Source organism: Microcebus murinus, chromosome 10 (genome assembly GCF_040939455.1).
Source record: "Microcebus murinus isolate Inina chromosome 10, M.murinus_Inina_mat1.0, whole genome shotgun sequence".
Classification (NCBI taxonomy): domain Eukaryota; kingdom Metazoa; phylum Chordata; class Mammalia; order Primates; family Cheirogaleidae; genus Microcebus; species Microcebus murinus.
The window spans coordinates 87,024,233-87,044,453 of NC_134113.1; the positions used below are offsets into that span (position 1 = coordinate 87,024,233).

At 36.0% G+C, this 20,221-nt stretch overlaps 1 protein-coding gene across 2 annotated transcripts in view; it reads right to left on the bottom strand.

The window, feature by feature from the left end:
- Positions 1-20,221, bottom strand: part of PTPRO (protein tyrosine phosphatase receptor type O) — a 238,974-nt gene that overhangs the window by 62,733 nt on the left and 156,020 nt on the right. For both annotated transcript variants that reach the window (XM_020287617.2, XM_076007633.1), the window contains exons 6-12: positions 19,779-19,940; positions 15,820-16,016; positions 11,461-11,581; positions 10,768-10,961; positions 9,678-9,789; positions 5,898-6,049; positions 4,582-4,702 (exon numbers count right to left, since the gene is read on the bottom strand). In XM_020287617.2, coding sequence (XP_020143206.2) covers positions 4,582-4,702; positions 5,898-6,049; positions 9,678-9,789; positions 10,768-10,961; positions 11,461-11,581; positions 15,820-16,016; positions 19,779-19,940 — 1,059 coding nt within the window. The remainder of the gene's footprint in view (positions 1-4,581; positions 4,703-5,897; positions 6,050-9,677; positions 9,790-10,767; positions 10,962-11,460; positions 11,582-15,819; positions 16,017-19,778; positions 19,941-20,221) is intronic.

Genomic DNA, 20,221 nt, shown 5'->3' on the forward strand with positions numbered 1-20,221 from the left:
CACACAAACACACAATAATAAATAAATAAATAAAATAAAAAGAGAGACTCAGTGTCCTAAGCATTGATTGAATAGTGGAGAAATGGAATTACTGGGTAAACTGAGGAAAGATTGTGATTTGTTTTGTTTGACATTTTCTAAGTGTTTTCTAAAAGTACATCACTGTCAACAATGCTACTCTCAGTATTGAAGCTACTATTAAAACACCCTTGCATCAGTCTTTACTTATAGCTGCACATAAAACATATGTAAAATGGAGTTGATTTGAGACTTATCAATGGACTCAAACACATACTATATATTAACAAATATCTGAAACAGTGATGTTGCTAAATTGCATTAAGTATTTGGAAAATATTTTTTGTTATTACATATTGAAATTTTCCATTTAGTTTTGAGTTGCTATTCTTTCACTCATGCTGCCCCAAGAGCTAGGTCTACCACGTAACTTTTTGTCAATCCATCCACCATTGCCTGCTACTGATTTTAGGGTAATGTCCCTTTAGGTATCAAAAAGTAAATGTATACCTTAATACATGGTGGATTTCTGAATGTAGAAGGTGTGTTTTGTGTTACACATTGTCACTTCCCAGTTGTATGTCATAATAAAAAGAATTATTTTGACACTATACGACATAAAAAGTAGTAGTTCATTTGCAAGAATATCATACTTTCCTTATTTCCCCTCATCCATAGCCTATTATTTTGCTTGGCATGTTATCTACAGAATGAGTTTGGAAGTATTCCCACCTCTTCAGATTTTTTTGAAGAGTTTGAATAAGATTGATATTTGTTCTTCTTGAAATGTTTGGTAGAATTCAGCATAGAAGCCATTAGGCCCTGGGATTTTCTTTGTTGGGAGACTTTTTATTATAGCTTTGTTTTTATTACTCACTATTGATTTGTTGGGGTTTTCAATTTCTTAATGGTTCAGTGTTAGTAGGTTGCATGTGTCCAGGAATTATTTATTTCTTCTATGTTTTTCAATTTGTTGGTATATATTTGTTCATATATCACTATTGTCTGTAGTGATTTTTTTGTATTTCTGCAGTTTCAGTTGTCTTCTTTTTTGTTTCTAATTTTATTTATTGGGTCTTCTCTCTTTTTTTCTTAGTCTGGCTATAGGTTTGTCAATTTTGCTTATTTTTTTCAAAAAACCAACCTTCATTTTGTTGATCTTCTGTACTTTTTTTAGTATCAATTTCATTTATTTTTTTCTCTGATCTTTATTATTGCTTTCCTTCTACTAATTTTTGGTTTGGTTCGTTCTTGCTTTTCTATTGCCTTGAGGTGCATCAGTAGGTTGTTTATTTGAAGTCTTTCTAGTGTTCTGATATAGGAATTTATTGCTATAAACTTCCCTCATAGTACTGCTTTTTCTGCATCCCATAGATTTTGATATGTTGTATTTCTATTTTCATTGCGTCAAGAAATTTTTAAATTTTCTTCTTAATTTTTTCACTGACCCCTTGGTCATTTAGGAGCATGTAGTTTAATTTCCATGGATTTATGTATTTGTTTCCTATTTTCTGATTATTGTGAGACTCTTCCTTTTTTCCTTTCTTACAGTCTTCCTTTGTGGTTTAGTGATTTTCTCTGGAAGTATGTTTTAATTTGTTGCTTTTAATTTTTAGTGAATCTGTTATAGGTTTTTGTGCTGTGGTTACCATGAGGCTTTCAAAAAACATCTTATAGATATAACAAGTTATTTTAAAGAGATGATAACTTAGATCACAAATAAAAGAATAGAAACAAAGGCCAAAAAAGACAAATGCAAAGTTCTACACTTTAATGCCTTTCCTCCATATTTTAACTTAATTATCTTAATTTACATATTTTTAAATTATATATGTGTTAACAGGTTGCTGTAGCTGTTATCGTTTTTGATGGATTTGTCTTTTGGGATTCATACTAGAGTTATGAGTAGATTTACCCCACAATTACAATGATAGAACATTCTGGGTTTGTCCACATACTTAAGTATGTCAGTGGGTTTTACACCTTGAAAAGTTTTCTTTTTGCATGTTAGTACAAAACTTTCTTTAAATAAGCTTTCTACCCCTTGCTTTTGCTAAACTCCCTATTGAAGAATTCTCTTTATCTGTAAGAGAAATCTCTTTATCTGTAAGACAGATCTGATGGTGGTGAGTTTTACCAGCTTTTGTTTGTCTGGGAAAGACTTTGTCTCTCCTTCATAGCTTAAGGATAATTTTGCTGGATACAACATCCTTGGATGGCAGTTTTTTTCTTTGAGCACTTTGAAAATATAGTTACACTCACTTCTGACCTGTTTCTATTGAAAAAAATCTGTTGCCAGAAAAATGTTCCTTTGTGTGTTGCTTGCTTCTTTTCTTTTGCTGCTTTTAGGATTCTCTTTTTGCCCTTGACCTTCGAAAGTTTGATTATTTTATGCTTTGGGGCAGTGGGGGGTAGTCATATCTGGGTTGACTCTCAGACCTTCCTGTACCTGGATATTTATATCTTTTTCAAGCTTTGGAAAGTGTCCTGTTACTTAAATAAGCTTCCTTTAAATAAGCTTTCTAACCCTTGCTCTTGCTAAGCTCCCTATTGAACACCAATAATTCCTAGATTTGGACTTTTGAGAGAGTTTTTTTATTTTGTAGGTGGTCTTTATTCCTTTTTGTTCTTTATTTCCTTTGTTCTCTCTGACTGCATTTTTAAATAGCCAATCTTTGAGCTCACTCATTCTTTCTCCTGCTTGGCCCCTTCTCCTGTTTAGATTCCCTAATGGGTTCTTCAGTTCAGCATGTGTATTTCTCAATTCCAAAATGTCTGTTTTTTTTTTTTTTATTATTTCAATCCCTTCGTTAAATTTCTCTGATAAATTTCTGAATCATTGAGTTTCAATAAAACTGTGATTGTGAATTTCCAGTCAGAAAGCTCACGAATTGCTGTCTTGTTGGGATCAGTCACTAGATTTTTGCTTTGTCCTTTTGGGAAGGTCATAGTTCCCTGTTGGCTGTTGTATCTTGTGGGTATATGTCTATATCTTTGCATTGAAGGATTACTTATTCCAATTTTCTCTGGCCCCCTTTCTTTGGTTATTATTGCATATGTTTGCTTAGCAAATCTTTACCACCAAGTTGCTGCCTACTTTTCAGCTCTAGGTGGTGCCTTGAGCCCAGGTTAACCTCTGCTCTAGTACATAATATAATAAATGGGGGCTGTCCCAGAGGGGTTTTCTGGCAGTGTGGGGAGATTGGCTGGGGGTGTGTGTCTACAGGACCTGTGGAACGTAGCCCCTCCAGCATGGTGATAAACAGCTCTCTGATTTGCTGTTTCCTTAGGCCGAGTTACAGAGAAGAGTTTCCAGGGCTGGGGATGGTAGTCCTGCTTCCGTCCTCTTTGTCTCTGCCCGTCCTCAGGGATATCTCTCCCCTCAGGCAGTCACGATGCTTCTTGAGGGTTAAGGCAAAGACAGGTCTCCTGCCAGGAAACCCAAGATGGTAGGGAAGCTGGTTGACCACCTCAATTTCACTTTTTCCAGTGTAGAAACTGTCAGGTGGGAGAAGATTTCCATGTATTTATTCCTGAGCAGAATGGGGGAAGAGGTACTGCAAATGTGGAAGCCCAATTCTCCTACCATCTGCCTGGAGTTTTTACACTTCTCTGTGGCCCTGGAATATTTCTCATTCTGATATTCGAGTTCTGGGTTATTGTTTGTGAAAATATCAGCATTGTATTTTGGTTTTTGGTTTTCTATGGGGCGAAACAAAGTCAGCTTGCTTCTACACTGCCATTTTAAAACGCTCAGTATGTTATCTCTACCTTAATTAAAGTGATTTCCATCTTTTTCTCATTATATGTGAATACATCTAGTTTCTTATTACTTATTCTAACTAGTTTTTATTCTAGGGCCCACCTGTACCTACACTTGCTCAGTTGTTAATTAACTAATTATTAACTTGTTCATTCCTTCATTTATTTTTATACTTCTTATATGAAGGACTACTGATCTTTTTATTTCTTGTAAACCCAAACATTCATTTTAATTATATGTCAGTTATCAGGCAACTTCATCATGTCTTTTAGCATAGTTGTTTTGAACATATATATATCGGGAATCCATATTATTTTATTATAGATTAATTTTCTTTTACCTTGATTTTATATTAGAGTTAGGAAACTATATCGACTTTTAAAAAAATCAACATGTGGGTTATTTTATCTATGAATTTCTATTTAAGATATTAAAGAGGGCATTAGATAATATTTTATAAAAATGGAAAGTTGTCTGATAGAGCTGTGAACACTGCATTAGCTAATTTCTAAGGTTCTTCTATCTCCAAAATCCTTAAGACTACTGGGTTTCTCTAACTTCACTAAGAATAATGAACAACCCTGTTTCCCAACACAGTATGTATTCAATTTACAGAAACTTATACTAAGTTGAACGTACACTTTTGATAGTATAAATGTCTACTTTCTACCCCCAAATGATAATTCGCTGTTTTTCTGTTGTGATTTCATTGAGTTGAGGAGCTCTTGCTGAATTAACGACGCAAACACTATCTTTGCTGGCATGGTCGTTTCACACCCATACCTGTGCACTCTTCTTACCTAGCTTGACAAGGCGGAGCATGGAGGTATTACTTCCTCTTTCAGTACAAGCAGTTACTGAGAGATTGTAGATGTCTCCTGGAGGCAAGCTGAGAATCGCGGTCATGACATTGCGTGTTACCTGCAAGGTCATCAAAATCAAGGGTTTAAACTTCTAGTGCATGAGCCGATCAGCGCAACACCACCCCAAACAACTACAGTGCTCTAGCAGACATTCCTTCTCTGTTCTATTCTGCAATGTACCATTTATTATATTATGGGTACTTTATAGCCTCAGAAAATTATACAAATTCCTCAAATGAGCCAAATGCAAGGTCACCTTAAAAGTATATTAATATAATATGCATCAGATAGAACAATTTTGCAGTTAGTTCCCTCATTTGGAGTGGGTATTACTCTGATATTTTCCCATATATTTGTAGCAGAGTTTAGAAAAGGCAATTGCTGGCTTGCCACAGATGTACATTGGGAGAAGCTAAGAGGTCACCTAGCCATATCTACAGACATGTGTCTTTTTACCTAAAGACTATATTTCCCATCCTCCTCTACAGCTAGAAAGGACCATGCAACTCAGTTTGGACCATTGGATTGTAAGTGGAATTCACATGGGCAATTTATAGTTCAGTTCACATCCTGCAAGTGCTGAGCCTTCATCTGCTCATCACCTTCCTGCAGGCTGAAGCATGGATGTGATGATGATGAAGATTCCTCTGTGCAGATGAGGACAATCATAGTGGCAGAAGGAGCAACAAAGCAGAAAGAATCTGGATCCCTGGATGACCCCTTACAGCAAAAGTGCTCTGTTAGTTCTGTGCTATCATGAGAGAGACATAAACTCTATTTTGTTTGAGCTACTCTCTTTTTGTTTATTTATGTATTTATCACAGCAGTTTAGTCTGTACCCTAATCAACACAATGTCAAAAGCTTAATAAACCAGGAGAAAAGAAATCAGTATTCCCAACATACTCAAATCTTTAGGTGTTGGTGATATATGGAAAAAAAATTGGAATATATTAATTGTAGTTTTCTTGCAATTGTTTGGCATCTTAAAGTAAAGGCTCAAATCATAACTTTAAATGTAAGTGAAATCAATAGTTACAAGTATTACCAGCTCACTGTTAAAGATTAGAAGGTAAGCTTTATGAAAATAAGAATTTAATTCTTGTTCACAGTCTTATCTTCAGAGCCTAAAACAGTGCCAACTGGCATACAAGCATGTGTTTGATGTCTCAATAAACACTTGCTTAATGATTTTCAATAGTTCATGCAACTAAATATGCATATTTGCCCAATATTGGGATTCAAAGAAACATACACTCTTTTTAATTTTCTTCTTTCCTTCTGCAACAACCATCCAGTGTAGCATTCTAGAATGGGACAGGTCAGTTGTGTCATCTCCATATGTCCAACTGATATATAACAGACTGTTGAAATATTCCACAGAAGTGATTTCTGGAGCCACTGGGGCTACAAGGGAGGAAAGAGGCACAATTTAGCATAATAGACTAATAAGTAAAGTACTTATTAATAGAGCATGAAATCCCATATAGTGTTAACTTGGAGAATTAAAAGTCACACCACATAGTGTCCTAGGGACTCTGGGATGTCTCAGTAATAGAGTGAAGGTTGGTCATATAAGATGGACATTTGTTTTTGGGGGCCTCACCTTGTATATCTAAGACACAAGACAGGCAGACCCATCTGTGGCTGAGGGTATCAAGATCTTTTACACAAATTTCAGTTACGATTCCTAAAATGTTCACTTGTTTGGGTATACTTATGACATCAATAAATTAATATTAATAGGCATTGGTGAAGTTATTATCCAGGTAGTTTGGAAAACCTGGGGTCCTGTAAAAGTAATTCTATTTCATTTATTTGCAGTGAAGATGTTTATGGGAATAAAAAACAGTAGAATAGGAGGGTAGAAGGATAGAAGATAATGGCATTATAAGTAGAAGACAAATTTTATTTCTATAAAATAACAAGGTGATATTATTGGCAGTGTCTAGCCCAGTGCTTTGCAGAAAGTAGGCTCTTAATAAATATTGCTGAAGTAATTAGTAAGGGAGAGAAGGAAGGGATTTTTTAAAAATCATGTCATAAAGCTATTAATAAATTCCGATACTGAGCTTGTTACTTTATTTTATAATCTTACACATTTAAATTTTTAAAATTTGGCTAACTAGGGAGGAGAGTTCATCATAGGCTTTATAATACATGAGCTCTGAAAGCATACTTTAATGATTTTTTTAAAGTAACTGATAATTCTGAAGATTTTAAAAAACAAATACAAAGTCAAATTTAAAATCAATGTGTATGTTGGTTTAAAGACAGTAAAAAGTGTTCCATTCTGAGACACTGCACAATATCAACTAAAATATTAATATTTGGAAATTTCTATAAACAATAACGAATTATTTTCTTTAATAATTATGCTATGATGTTATGATACTAATACTCATAACAAACATTCATAACTAGCTATGCTTTCAAAAGCAATTATTCACTGAAGAATTTATTATATATAAAGTAAAAAACACATTTATGTTTCATGTGAAAAAGGAGTAGCATTTCCAGTATGTTTAAGAATAAAATCCTGCAATATCAACAATTCCTATAATAAGTAACACAAATCTATATTATATTTCAGAATATTCTACTTAAGAAAAACCTCAGCTTTTGTATAATCTTTTAATATATTTCAACATACTTCATCATATGCAAATACTAATATATATTCAAAGAATATTTTCTCATGTTCTAATTTTAGTGAGGACAAGAAACATTTTTAAAATTGCAAACCAAGAAGTTTATATTTTCCTCTTACAGGTACTAGGTCTTCAGATTTTTATACTCCATGTTGTTGTTTTAAAATCTAGCATATTGCTGGAAGACCACAAGATGTCACTATTTATTTATTAATAAATATTTGGCTTCCTAGCATAATTACTATGAACTTGCAGATGAAGTTGCCTAACAAGGATAATAAATTTGAGTTCCTAATGAATTACACTTAATTAAAATATTTTGTTCTTATTTCCTTTTATATCACACAATTTGGCAATTTAAATTAAAACTCAAAGCATAGGAAAGTAAAGCATGAGATCTTTATTTGTTTTAAATAATATCCTTATTTGAAATAAGGAAACAAAGGCAAAAAATGAGAAAACCCTACAAGAATTTCAACTGGTTTTAAAAATAAGTATAAAAATTATAATCATCTATCATACATATTTTAATAATGATTTATACTGTATAATTTAATTCTCACATTATCCTTTGAGGTATTTATTATTATTATTCCCATTTTATAGATGTGAGAATTGAGATCACCTGTGTCAATATGCTCAGATGAGACTGTGAATGGTTGTATCTGCATCACTTAGTTGTTTCGGGAAAAGATAAATTTCCAAAGATTTGTTTATTGGAGTAATAGACCGCTCCAGGCATACAGCTTGCTGATTAACCACAATTTATCCAGACTTGCTATGTTCACCTAACTGTTATAAACTTTGACCAGCCCCAGTCAGTTTCCCATCTTGAAAAGCACAACTTAAACCCCTTGATCAGAACACCAAATCCTATTAGTATTTCGTTTCTGATGTCTACCTTATGAGACACTGCAAAGACTTGATGAAGGTGATATTCTAATATATTAAGTTTTGCTCTATTAATCATCTTCCAGGTAATAATTTGGAGGATTCTACCAGTGAGAAAATAGAAGCCTCAGAACCATTAAGATAACTTGCTCAATGTTCTACAGCAAGAAATGAGCATATCTCCAGGTAGAGATGCTAAGTCTTGGCTTTTTCCAGACAGCTGTCCTGTCTGAGAAGGAAAGATTGTTCTCAGAAAGTTAATGTCAATAAAGTTAAACTGTAAGAATTATTGATACAGTTAAGTTTAATTATAATTAAATATGTGACTTTTAATATAGTCAAGAGCCTAACACAGTGCATGTCAAATATTTGATATTTTCTCCTTTTTTTGGTATTCTTTCACTTTTCTACTCTAATATTACCATTAACATCTGGAACCATTAGTAAAGAACAATGACATACTATGTAAGTTAATTGTCTAAGAATTCACATTTAATTGATTTCTTTCCATTTTTTTTTTCATTGATAAGTTTCAACACAATAAAACTAGATGTCCACCGAGGGAACCATTTTGCCAGAACTATTCTTGATCTAAGTAATATTTTCCTCCTCTGCTTTCCCAGTACAACTCTGACACTACAGCTTTGTAGTCCAGTGAACAGTTCTTAAAAAAAATCATAGTTAAAGCAACAAGGGTTAGTGTTTCTTTGATGAATTTCTCTTTTGCATTGCTCTCTCTGACTAGTGATGATGCAGCTACGTAATTTAAGGTTCTTGAGGATTTAAGACTAAAGAGTTTTTTAAGTGCTTAAATTTTGTGCCACGTATTTTACAAAGCAGCTTATTTAACAGTGAAGTAGTGATGGATAATAATAACAGAGAGTTGATACCGTTATCCCCATTTTACACATAAAAACCCTGAGGCTTAGAAAAGTTTACATGCTCAAGGTTGCATGGGGTATGCGGCAGTCATGATTCAAATCCAGGTCTGCCCGTCTCCAAAGCCTGTTTATTTTTATTTTTTTGTGTGGTCGATATCCAAAGACAAAGCCTGTTTTTAACCTGTGCAATGAACTCTACCACAGTCAGCCTGTGACTTTAAAAATGGCCTAATTAATAAGGAAATGGAGGCACTCCAACAAATACAACCATCGAATGGGTAAATCAATTGCGTGTGCAGGGTGAAGCTGGAGGCTCTGCCAGCTACATCGCTAATCAATCGCAACTGGGGAGAACATAAGTCAAGGGCAGTGATTCAGAACAAAAGTAAGTCAAGGGCAGTAACTCAGAGTAATAAAGATGATATTTTAATTTTTAAAGATTATCCACTAAACGAATAACGAATGATCGAAATCGAGCATATTATCTTCCATGAAATTGATGCTTCATCAGCATTGGGTGAAATGTTTGGCACTTTCTGGAATTTTGGCCCCTCTGTACCTCTTCAAAATAATGTCCTTTCCTCATGGAATTGTTTCCCACACACCACTCACCTGTTATGAAGCTGATGGTTGAGCTGTCACAACAGCTCAATTCTGGATCTCCCCATGTCACCATGGTAACCCGGAAGTTGTAGTACCATGCTGGCAACAGATTAGCTATTCTCTGCATGAGGAAAACAAGCAAGGAGACAAACGACTAAGGGGGAAAATAATATTTTTGGAGTAGAGTTACTTTCAGAAGGTCATGAAAAGAACTAAATAATTTTTATTTTTCGTTTTTGTGCCTTTTCGTATTTCCAAAGTTTTCCATGATTAAAAAAAAAAATTCTTTTTGGAATGAGGTGGTGCATAAATAAAATGAAATACAAAAATATTTAATTTAAAAATATAGTTTTCAAAATGTGATTCAAAGATATAGAGTCAAATATTTCCAATTTTGGTTTCACATCACAATTTCCTATGTAATATTGCACAAATGAAATAGTAATTATTTGTAAGTGATTGTACACACATAGTCCCCTATTTTTAAGACAAGAGATCTCTCAAACTCTGTGTTTTTCCAGTGTAGACCAGAAGTCCATGAACAGGAGTCCTTTGGGTTGTCAACGGGGTAGAGAGCAATTGTGTACTTCATGCATAACCCATAGGGACCTATACTTCTAAAAATTATTCCAATCTCAGAAAAAGCAATTGTTACCTGTTCTCTTGAACATCATCCTCTAATAGGCTGACATTAGGGATATTTAACTGATTTGTAGTGCCAAGAAGAGTCATCATTAGAGTTGGGCAATGCCAATTAACCACTGAATGCCTAATGAAATCTCTTGTGTTTTCCTCCTCAAGTACAGAGAGAAACAATAAGCACTCTATCCTGCTTTAGGCAAATTCATTAGGAAAAAATGGTGATTAGCCAATAAATTCATTTAGAGGTGAAAGCTAACATCATGCACCTCTCTCAAAAACAAAAACAGAACCCCAAAACCTAAAATCAAATCCAGCTAAAAAAACACCTTGAAGGGGGAATACCTATGTGTGTTTGCAAAATGATCTGCTTTACAGATAACTTTTTCTGACACATTTGGTGCATAAAGGCAGGTCTGTTCCCATAGGAACGTGTGGCAGCTGTTTAAGGGGAGATTACCACAGATGCAGTCAAGGAGACCGTCGCTGCGATTTCATAGTAGGTTGTCCACTCTGATGTCATTGTTGCGGGGTTGAAATAAAACATCTCAACCACGTATTTTCTAAACACTCCTAAGTAAGGTCTGGTCCAGCTCAGAACCACTGCTGTAGGACCCAAGGGATAGAGCATCAAATCCTTTATTCCGGTGGGAACTGAAAAGCATCGGGGTGGGGGATGAAAAAGAAAGCCAAAAAGAATGGTTACTATCTCAGTAACGGCCTCAAACTTCTACTTAATAGCCAGGAGTTTCACTCTTCTGATACGAATTTTTTTCTTTCTTTTTTAAAGACAGGATCTCACTATGTTGCCCGGGCTGGATTTGAACTCCCAGGCTCTCAAGCAAGCCTCCCACCTCAGCCTCCCGAGTAGCTGGGACCACAGGCATGTGCCACCGTGCCCAGCTTCCCTCTGCTGACACAGCCATTGAAAACTAAGTAAATAATATTTGTCTCTGATTTTTCCCCCAAGTTGTAAATGCTAAGGATGTCTCCCAAGTATACAATTCTAGTTATTTGTTACTCTAAAGGTGGACTATTGGGTGGACTAGCCTGGGCCTTCCATGTACGATGATAATGATTTGAGCTTGTACATCACATCTCTCCAACCAGTCCTCTGATAAAGAAGTCATTAGTCTTGTGGCTAGCAACTTACCAATGGCAAATGTCACAGGATCTGAAGGTGGTCCAATCAAAGGGCCTTTCCTTAGGTACATCACAACCTGATACTGGGCACCAGGAACCAGATTTTCAATAATAGGTTTGGTTGAGTTCACCTTTAAACCAAACATGCAATGAGATTTATTTAGACCCGGGCTTTTATAATGTGACAAAGAGGCTGAAACAGTATTCAGGGACTCTTTTTGGAATCACTGATGACTTTGAAATCCAGAAGTCTTTACTCATGCTGAGGAAGGTCAGATTTCACAATTAGGATGATTTATAGTTTATGTGAAGACTGAAGGGAACCCAGAACATTCAAATGCTATGGCTATTCTAAGCCCTGTTAACTGCTTTATGCCATCAACGTCAACTGTAACTGTGCACACTAGAGACACATCAGCCTCTTACCCATAATCAAATCAGCAACACCACGAGGATAGCCTGACATCCTAAATTGTAGTGTCAGCTGATTACATACAAAGATCAGTGCAGAAATGTCTTCAGTCTCTCATCACTTAGAGCATATAATATCTAATTATATAAATGAAAACAACCTCAGAGATGATCTAGTCTAAATCTCTCATTTAATAGATAGAAAAAGCCAGAGAATGGCCAAGGTCACATATTTAGTTGCAGTGTTGGGACTAGAAGCATAGTGTTGTGCTAATCTACACTAATCTACACTATTGAGGGGGGTCACTGGGCTAAGCATTGAAATATAGTGGTAAGCACTTTGCAAGGCTATTGTAACCCCATAAAATTGTGGTAGAGAACATTTCTCATTTAGAAAAGCTCTTCTTTACTGTTCTTTTTTTTTTTTTTAACTCAACATTTGGTTATGTAACAAAAACCATATAGAGAAAAATAGTGAGAGCACACAAATGAATAAAATGTATTTCTTAAAGTTGAATGTTGGCACTCAAAAGGATTGATGATTCAACCAACAGGTTAAGAAATGTGCTGCTTCAAACTCTAGTGTCTCTAACAGTTAAGACAGTCTTGCTTAGTGGAAAGAACGTAGGTTCTCTATTCAGATGGCCTGGAATCAAGACCTGCCTCTACTCTTTATAAGCATGGGGATTTATTAAATATTTATAACTTATTTAAAACTCTTACCTTGTTTTCTTAATTGTTAATATATAGGTAGTAATATTATCTACCCCACAGAGCTGTGAGAATGTTTAAGCCAGAGTATCAATAAATAATAACTCATTACTTATATCAACTTTTTGGCCCCTGGGGTACATACAATTGTAGAATTGCTACAGGAAGGAACAGAAATCAATGGCAAACAATATTATTGACAGCTTACCTATGCTGTAAGTTTTTTTGATGGTTTCATGAAAATGTTAAGGATAAACATAGCCCTGGCGATAGGACACGAATTTATGAATTTTAAAACTTTCCAATATCATAAACTGATTATACACAGTATGAATCTTATAATTTGAATTGGCACAAATTGCTCTACACATAAGTGGAAGGAGTAGCATGCCAAAATTCATTTTCCATTGGCTTGACCAAAATAAGATTAGATTGAATTTATAAGTTAACATTTCTACCCTTCCTATTTTACACTCTTTCACATCAGGACTTTTTGCCCATGTTTTAGATTTTCAATTCTCCTGGAAGCCAAATAGACAAAGTTAGTCAACTAGATGTCTTCATCCGAGGGAATTTCCTAAAGAGTCAAATTATGAATAAGAACATGTATGTTATGCACATATGCAGTGCTGTTTTATTTCTTAAAAATACATTTTAAGTGATAAAACTATATTGTAAAGATTGTTCACCCAATAAAAGAACAAATGAAGTAAATCGGGAGTCTTTCTGTTCTCCTCCCACAAATCCGGACATTTTGGTAGGCTTTCTTAAAGACCTTCCTCTAACACATATACATAAATAATATGCTATTGAACCACGTATGTGTTATATTATCAACATTGCCCCAAACTTTTCTTTTAAAATTAACAACACATTGTAGACATTCCTACCATACCCACCACTGCTGACCTAGCTTACTGATCACTCATTTTGCCTATTTAGAATTATTAGAATAACACAGGATATAAAATGTATAGATTTTCAAAGTGATATTAAAGTTCCTTTAGTTTGATAATATTTTAGGCAATAGTTGATTCTAATTATTCAAATGACTACCTGAAATCATAGCAACTTAAATATGTCATTATAATAAATTCATCCTAGGAAATTATACTTTTTGAAATAAGAAGCTGCTCTGTGCATATACATCACATTATTTAAAAAAATGACAAGAGGACAATGGTATTGCAAATTACTTGCCTTGGTAACAAATTATAAGCACTGATTTCTACCGCCCTAATTTATGAATATTTGCTGAGCAGTGAACCTGTACTTACACTTCCATCCCTCCAGGCCTTTTTATTTATCCTGGGCCTCTGTGGGGGTGTGTTGAAGGTAGAAAGAAAAAATGCTCCTGCATTCTGCTTACTAAATAGTATATGTTTTATTTTCTGCAAGATCATTCCATACTTCCTCCCTCAATTTCTACTCATCTTAGCATTCTAATATTTTCCTTACTGGCTTAATCCTTCATTACTAAGAACCCAGTTGAGCCCAATGTCTCTCCAATTAGGCACCAAGTCTATTCTTCCCCAGCTAAAGAAATAAGAGGAAAGATGTACAAGAGGGCATCACTGGAAGAAATATATAATATACTCTTAAATAATAGGGATGAACAAGATGATAGCGAAAGTTCCTTTGAGTCTGAAATGGTCTTATTTCCACAAAAAATGCTTGTGGTGACTAAGATTATGCCTAGCATGTGGTGTGGTTCCTGAAGTCCACTTTAAATATCAGTCTTCTTGCCCATAACCCTTACCAGGATATTTCATATCCTGTTTTCTTATTTGTATTTCGAGAAAGCATTCTCAAGGTGCACTTGGACCAGCCCTTTCTGGCTCATTTATCATTTACCATATCTCTCTGTACCTTTAGCTGTGGGTTTCTTATGTGAAAGTTGCGTAATTTGTATATGAGGTAGAGCAAGGAAGAAATGCACTCCGCAGCAGCTGAATTCTAAGTCATGGTCTGTAGGGAAACACATTTTTCTATCAACGTAAAGTGTCAGTCATCTTGGATATGCTCAGGGAAGGACGCTAATAAGCTGCACAATGAGCTGTGATTACTGGTTAATCAGTTTAGCATATCTATTCCTTAATTTAATTCCAGTCAACGGGCAGCCTCATTCTCAAGTAAGGGCTTATCTCAGCATTCTATGGCTTTGTAGTGCTCCAAAGGCTACAATTCCTGAATTCATCTTGCCAACATAAAATTTCTCATTGTTTGAATTTCATTAAATGCCTAATTTTGCTGGGAGGAATGGAAAATCTCAAATAGCTTTCACATAGCAAACATCTTTTCTGAGTATTACATTCCCAATGTACTCCCCATGAATCAATAATGTTTTTTGTTGCCTTTAGGGAAGAAAATGTGTTTGTGAAACACCAAAACTCACCAAATTTAACCTCATAAAAAAAAAAATAAAACCAGATTTTAAGAAAATAGGACTGAGCCCCAGGTTCTTAGGGCACCTGAGAGCCAGGTTCACTCCCAGCAAATATTGCAGTTTCACTGGGGCTTGGGTGTTCAGTGTGTGCATTCATTCTGTTAGCCACTCAGTGGACCGCTGTTGTGCACACCATCTCTCCCTCTTCTCAGTTACAATTGGTAAGGGAGGTGGTTTTTTTTTTTTTTTTTTACTTTATATGTCTTTAATTTTTGCATTGTTTTCTCATCGAGCACATATTACTTTTATAGTCAAACAAACAAACAAAAATCCCAAAACCCTCTCTTGGTTGTCTTCTCCTCTGGGATGTTTTTCTGAACAATTTCCAAATACCCTCACCCCACCTCCAGCCCCCCAACCCACCCGATCATGTTTCTCATGTTCTGAGGCTTCTTCCTGTGAACTCATCTGGCCTCTCTTCATTTATTTTTAGCCTAAGCCTTATTCTATATGGTGCAGGAATTCTATGTTCACTTATTCATTGTTCTCACTGGCTTATGGGCTCTGCAAGAGCAGGATGTTTAAAACTTACCTAGATTTCCAACATCTATCCTAGTACCTGGCACATGATGGGTGCTCAGCAGATTCTCTTGAATAAAGGGTGAAAGTAAAAGGAACAGGGCCCTCCTATGAAGGGAAAGGAAGATGACAGTGGAACTGAAGAACCCTTGGTACCACTGCTTATAACACGCCCTCCCGGACAGACCTCAGCACTACCTCTTGCAACTGCCTCTTTGCACTGCCCTGCGGAGATGCGTTTTAGTGGGACGGGTGTGTCCGTCCATGTTTGCTTTCCTTTACCTGAGTGCAGTACTGCTTTTCAAGCCTCTGGCTCTCCTTTTGTTTCTGGCAGGTGAGTGACACCACAGACACAATGGTGCTGTTGTAGTTCTCCTGGGAAGACGTCCAGGACATCAAGGCAGTGGTTGAGCTCAAAACATGGACGCTCACATGCTGGGGCTTCTCCGTCAGCTCTTCGATCCAGTCTCCTGAAGGACCTGAGCATTACAAACGACAGCACAAGGGACCGTTGCACACCGAGCTGGTTCGAGAGAAAAGATTCTAGTTTTAAAAATCCTGCTGTTTTCCTTTTGCCCTTGCAAAGAGGTTCAAAGTAAGCTTGGCAGTCCGACTGGCAACTCTTTAGATCTTCTGCCTAGCTGCAATCCCAACTCCGTGACCTCACCTTGATGTTAGCACCAGCGGCCCCAGCAACAGCGACAACAAAAACAGATTTGCTGGGAGCCGGGAGCTCCACTTCAGTCATCATGCACATCTATTTGAGAGTATTCTGGCAAATTCTCCAGAGAGAGAATTTACTTCTCTTTTAACAAAGAGTGGCTGTGGCAGTGTGGCATTCACCAATGCGTACAATTCCTTTGCTAGCAGGGTCACTGGTCCCCCCAGAAATAATTACTCTAAAATTCAAATTAACCTCTACTACTATTCTGTAAAATTTTTTTTTTTAAATTTGGCGGCAGCAGGAACAAAGAGGCAGGGTGGGACTGTATTAGAGAAGAAACAGGCAACAGGCTGCATCAATTAAAGAAGTTGGCTGAAACCTGGGTGATAATTTGAGGGACAGGATAGGTTCGTTACCACAAAATATCCCCACAGAAGTGCCCACCATTTGCTTTGTTCTTCTGAGTTTCTAAAGTGGTTATTAGCGCAGTGCCTGACATGAAGGAAGGACTCAAGAAATGTTAAGGTGATGATTATCTAAAGAAATTCCCCGCTGGAATGCAAATGTGCAACTTTCCTTTATTTGCTTAGGATGCATTTCTCTGTTCCTTAATTGAATGCTCTATTCCTAGGCTGAAACCCAGGGGAAGGACAGGAGCAAGTGGCTCTACTGGGTGTAAATAGTACAAGGGAAGTAATAATAATAAAATGATAGCAAAGAGACATAGCACCCACTACATACTAGGCTCTGTTTTAAGTTTATATGTGTTTACATATTTTAATCCTTTCATTTTTATAACAAGCTTATAAGTACTACTATTAAATCTCATTTATCAGAGGAGGAAACTGAGGGGGAAATAGGGTAAGTAGACCTAAGATTCACACACAGGAGGTCTGATTCCAAAATCCATGCTCTTAACCCTGCATAAGACTTCCTGGAGTACTGTGAAATAGTGAAAAGTTTGGAGATATGAAAATTGAGCCAAGACTAAATTTTGGTCATTACTAGTGATGCGACCTTGGGCAAATGATTTAATTTCTCTGAATCTCAGTCTTTGCATTGGTCAAATGGAAAAATTATGGAAAGTTCAAATTGAAAAGAACTTTAGAGACCCAATGCCTTATTTTACTGATGGGAAAACTGAAGCCAGAGACCTGAATATCTACCCAGTGTCACAGAGCTAATGACCCAACCCAGATCTGTCTCCTGAGTGCGTGCTTTGTGACAACATATCATGATGCCTTCTGATTAAGCTACTTCACAAGGTTGTTGTTGGGATCAAGTGAGATAATATAGATTAGAGAAATATACAACTGAGGAGTGTAGTTACTGTTTTGAAGACTACTCTACAGTAAGGGCACACAGAAAAGAAGTGGGAGGAAGCGAACAAATTCACTTATTTAATGGTTGTGCATTAGGACTGACCTGATAATCAGCTCAAGGTAAGGGGTCATTGCAGGCTGTAGAGAAATAGATTTTGTCATCAAATATTCCTAGGTTCTAATCTTTGTCCTGACACTTGGGAAAATCACTGAGTTTTCTGCAACTTGGTATTTTTTTTACATGAAAAATGGGGATAACAAAAAAATGTTCTCTGAGTAAGGCTGTTGGGGGGACTAATGTAAATTTCTACCTTAATTCTTATCTCGGGGAAAGCCGTCAGAAGTACATAAGTATAAATCATAATGCAGCAACATAAACATAAATCTTAATGTAACAAATCTTATTGTACTTGCTCAACACCAGAATATCTGAAACAGTTTCATCATGGAAGTGGGCTGCAAATACAATTTGCTGGTATGTGACTACACTATGCGGAGCAAAACGAAGGCAACTTATTTTGTTGCTCACTGACCCAGTTAAGTATCAGTATTTATATCTGCAGAATATTCTTTTAAACCAAAGGAGTATACACAGTCCATCCAAATAGCTCAGGCAACTTACTTTGTTGCTCACTGACCCAGTTAAATATCAGTATTTATATCTGCATTATCTTCTTTTAAACCAAAGGAGTATACACAGTCCACCCAAATAGCTTATTGCCACAGAATACAATATCCTAAGCACTTAAGAAGGTCGTTCTTTTAGGGGAAGAGAAAAAAACAAAATTTCTAGTGGCCTATATTTTTCTAGATGAATACTAAGATGCATCTCTTTGAAAAAATCATATTTCTGAGCAATTCTGACATGTTCTAAATGGCACTAGTCACTTTGGCTACTGTAAGAATAGAGCAGAGTGTCTGACACATAAAAATGGTTCAATAAATATTTTTTTGACTGTATAAAAGAAAGAATAAATAAATAGTGTAGCCCTAGCCTAGGATTTTATAATTTGAGATAAGAAGCAAGATGAAAAAAACAAATAAATCTAGAAAAAGACCACACTAATAAGTTTTATGTTTTGTGCTGCTCACTATGGAAATGAAAAAGAGAAAATAGAAAATAATAGAAAATCATGGAAGAGAAAAGCCAGAAAGGCCAGAATTGTTGAGTAAGTTTTCGGGGAAGCGACTGACATGAGTAGGGGATCCATCCTGGTGGACAAGGAAATCTTTTCGTCAGTGAAGCAATTTTAGCCTCATAGGAAGAACTGAATACTCGACTTTGTTCTCATTCTCAAGTAAGCTCAAATGCAAGATCTCCCACACTTGAAAGACATGCAAGGCAATTACGAATATACTTGCTGCACGTCTGATGGATATGTTAGGCCTTTTGCCAGCAGTGATATTTTTGTTCTTTTAAACCTTTTCAAACTGCTACACTTTTTAAATCTCCTCCCTCTACCCTCATCCTTCCCCTCCCACTCACCTTTTTGAGGATTATTTAATGAAAGATAGTATTTTGCCTTTGGAGAAGGCCATAGAAAAGGTGGTTGTCCTTTTCTGAGAGTATTTTTTACTCCTTGCCTTCTGGTTTTTCTTTCTGCTGGTTAGAGGCATATTTAACTCCTGAAAAGTTGGTAACTGATTTTTGGCCTCTAAACTTCCAGCAAACATAGTTTAGCTAAACGTGTTGCAGAGACATGCACCATGTGCAGACTTAAGAGGCTAGGTTGCACTCTGCTATTGCCCTGTGGGATCAGTAGAAACTGCCCTAAAGACTTGACAGTGGGGCTTTTAGGAAGCTCTAGATTTGGCTTCTCCTGCCAACCTTATAGACACTGCCTAGCTATAGCTACATTTGAATTTTTGTCTTTGTTTTCAGCTCTAAAAGCTTTATTTTCCAATGAGATTTTTCACACAATCTTATATAATGTTTCATTATGGCCCAAACTGTGTGTCCATATCCTTGGAGAGTTTGTTATGGCAAGTGCAGAAGGTCAGTTTAATAAATGTACAACCATCACAATAATAAAAAAAAAAATCCTCAAGTTAAATCCCTGGGTAGGTTTGCCGCTATTAAACATACATATATTTCCTCTGCTATCAAAAGCTCATGAATCAGGGACTCTCCTGACCTTGAAGAATTCCCAGGATCTCTAAGGTCTGTGAATTATTGATATCTGAGCATCATTAATCTCACCAGTTTCATTGTTCTAGAGCCCCTGTAAGTGCAAAATAATCTTTTTGCTACTTACTGATATAAAAGCTGAGTGATTTTGCTGACTGGCTTTTTCGAGTTTCACAGGCTCCTGAAGAACTAAAGGTTGTCACAGATAACTTGTATTTCCCGGGCTCCTTCAGTTCTGCAACAAATTCATGCGCTTCTTCATCCACTGTCAAATATTCAGTAAAGTTTTCTAAATCATACATAAAAAAGAGAAGATATATCAATGCTTACCTGGAAGGGCTCTGGGTATAAACAAGTCAATTGATTAAAAAAAAAATAGGTATTTTTAATGTTGTTTCCTTTCTTTGGTCAAGTTCAATTTTACCTCTAAGCTATAAAAGATAGATGAAGAAGAGTTCAATTTTTTTTCATATTACTTTTAAATAACAAAACTAAAACATGGTGTCCAAATCTATAAAATTAGAGAGGGGTGTATACTGTGTATCCTTATGTACACTTACCCAGCAAAAT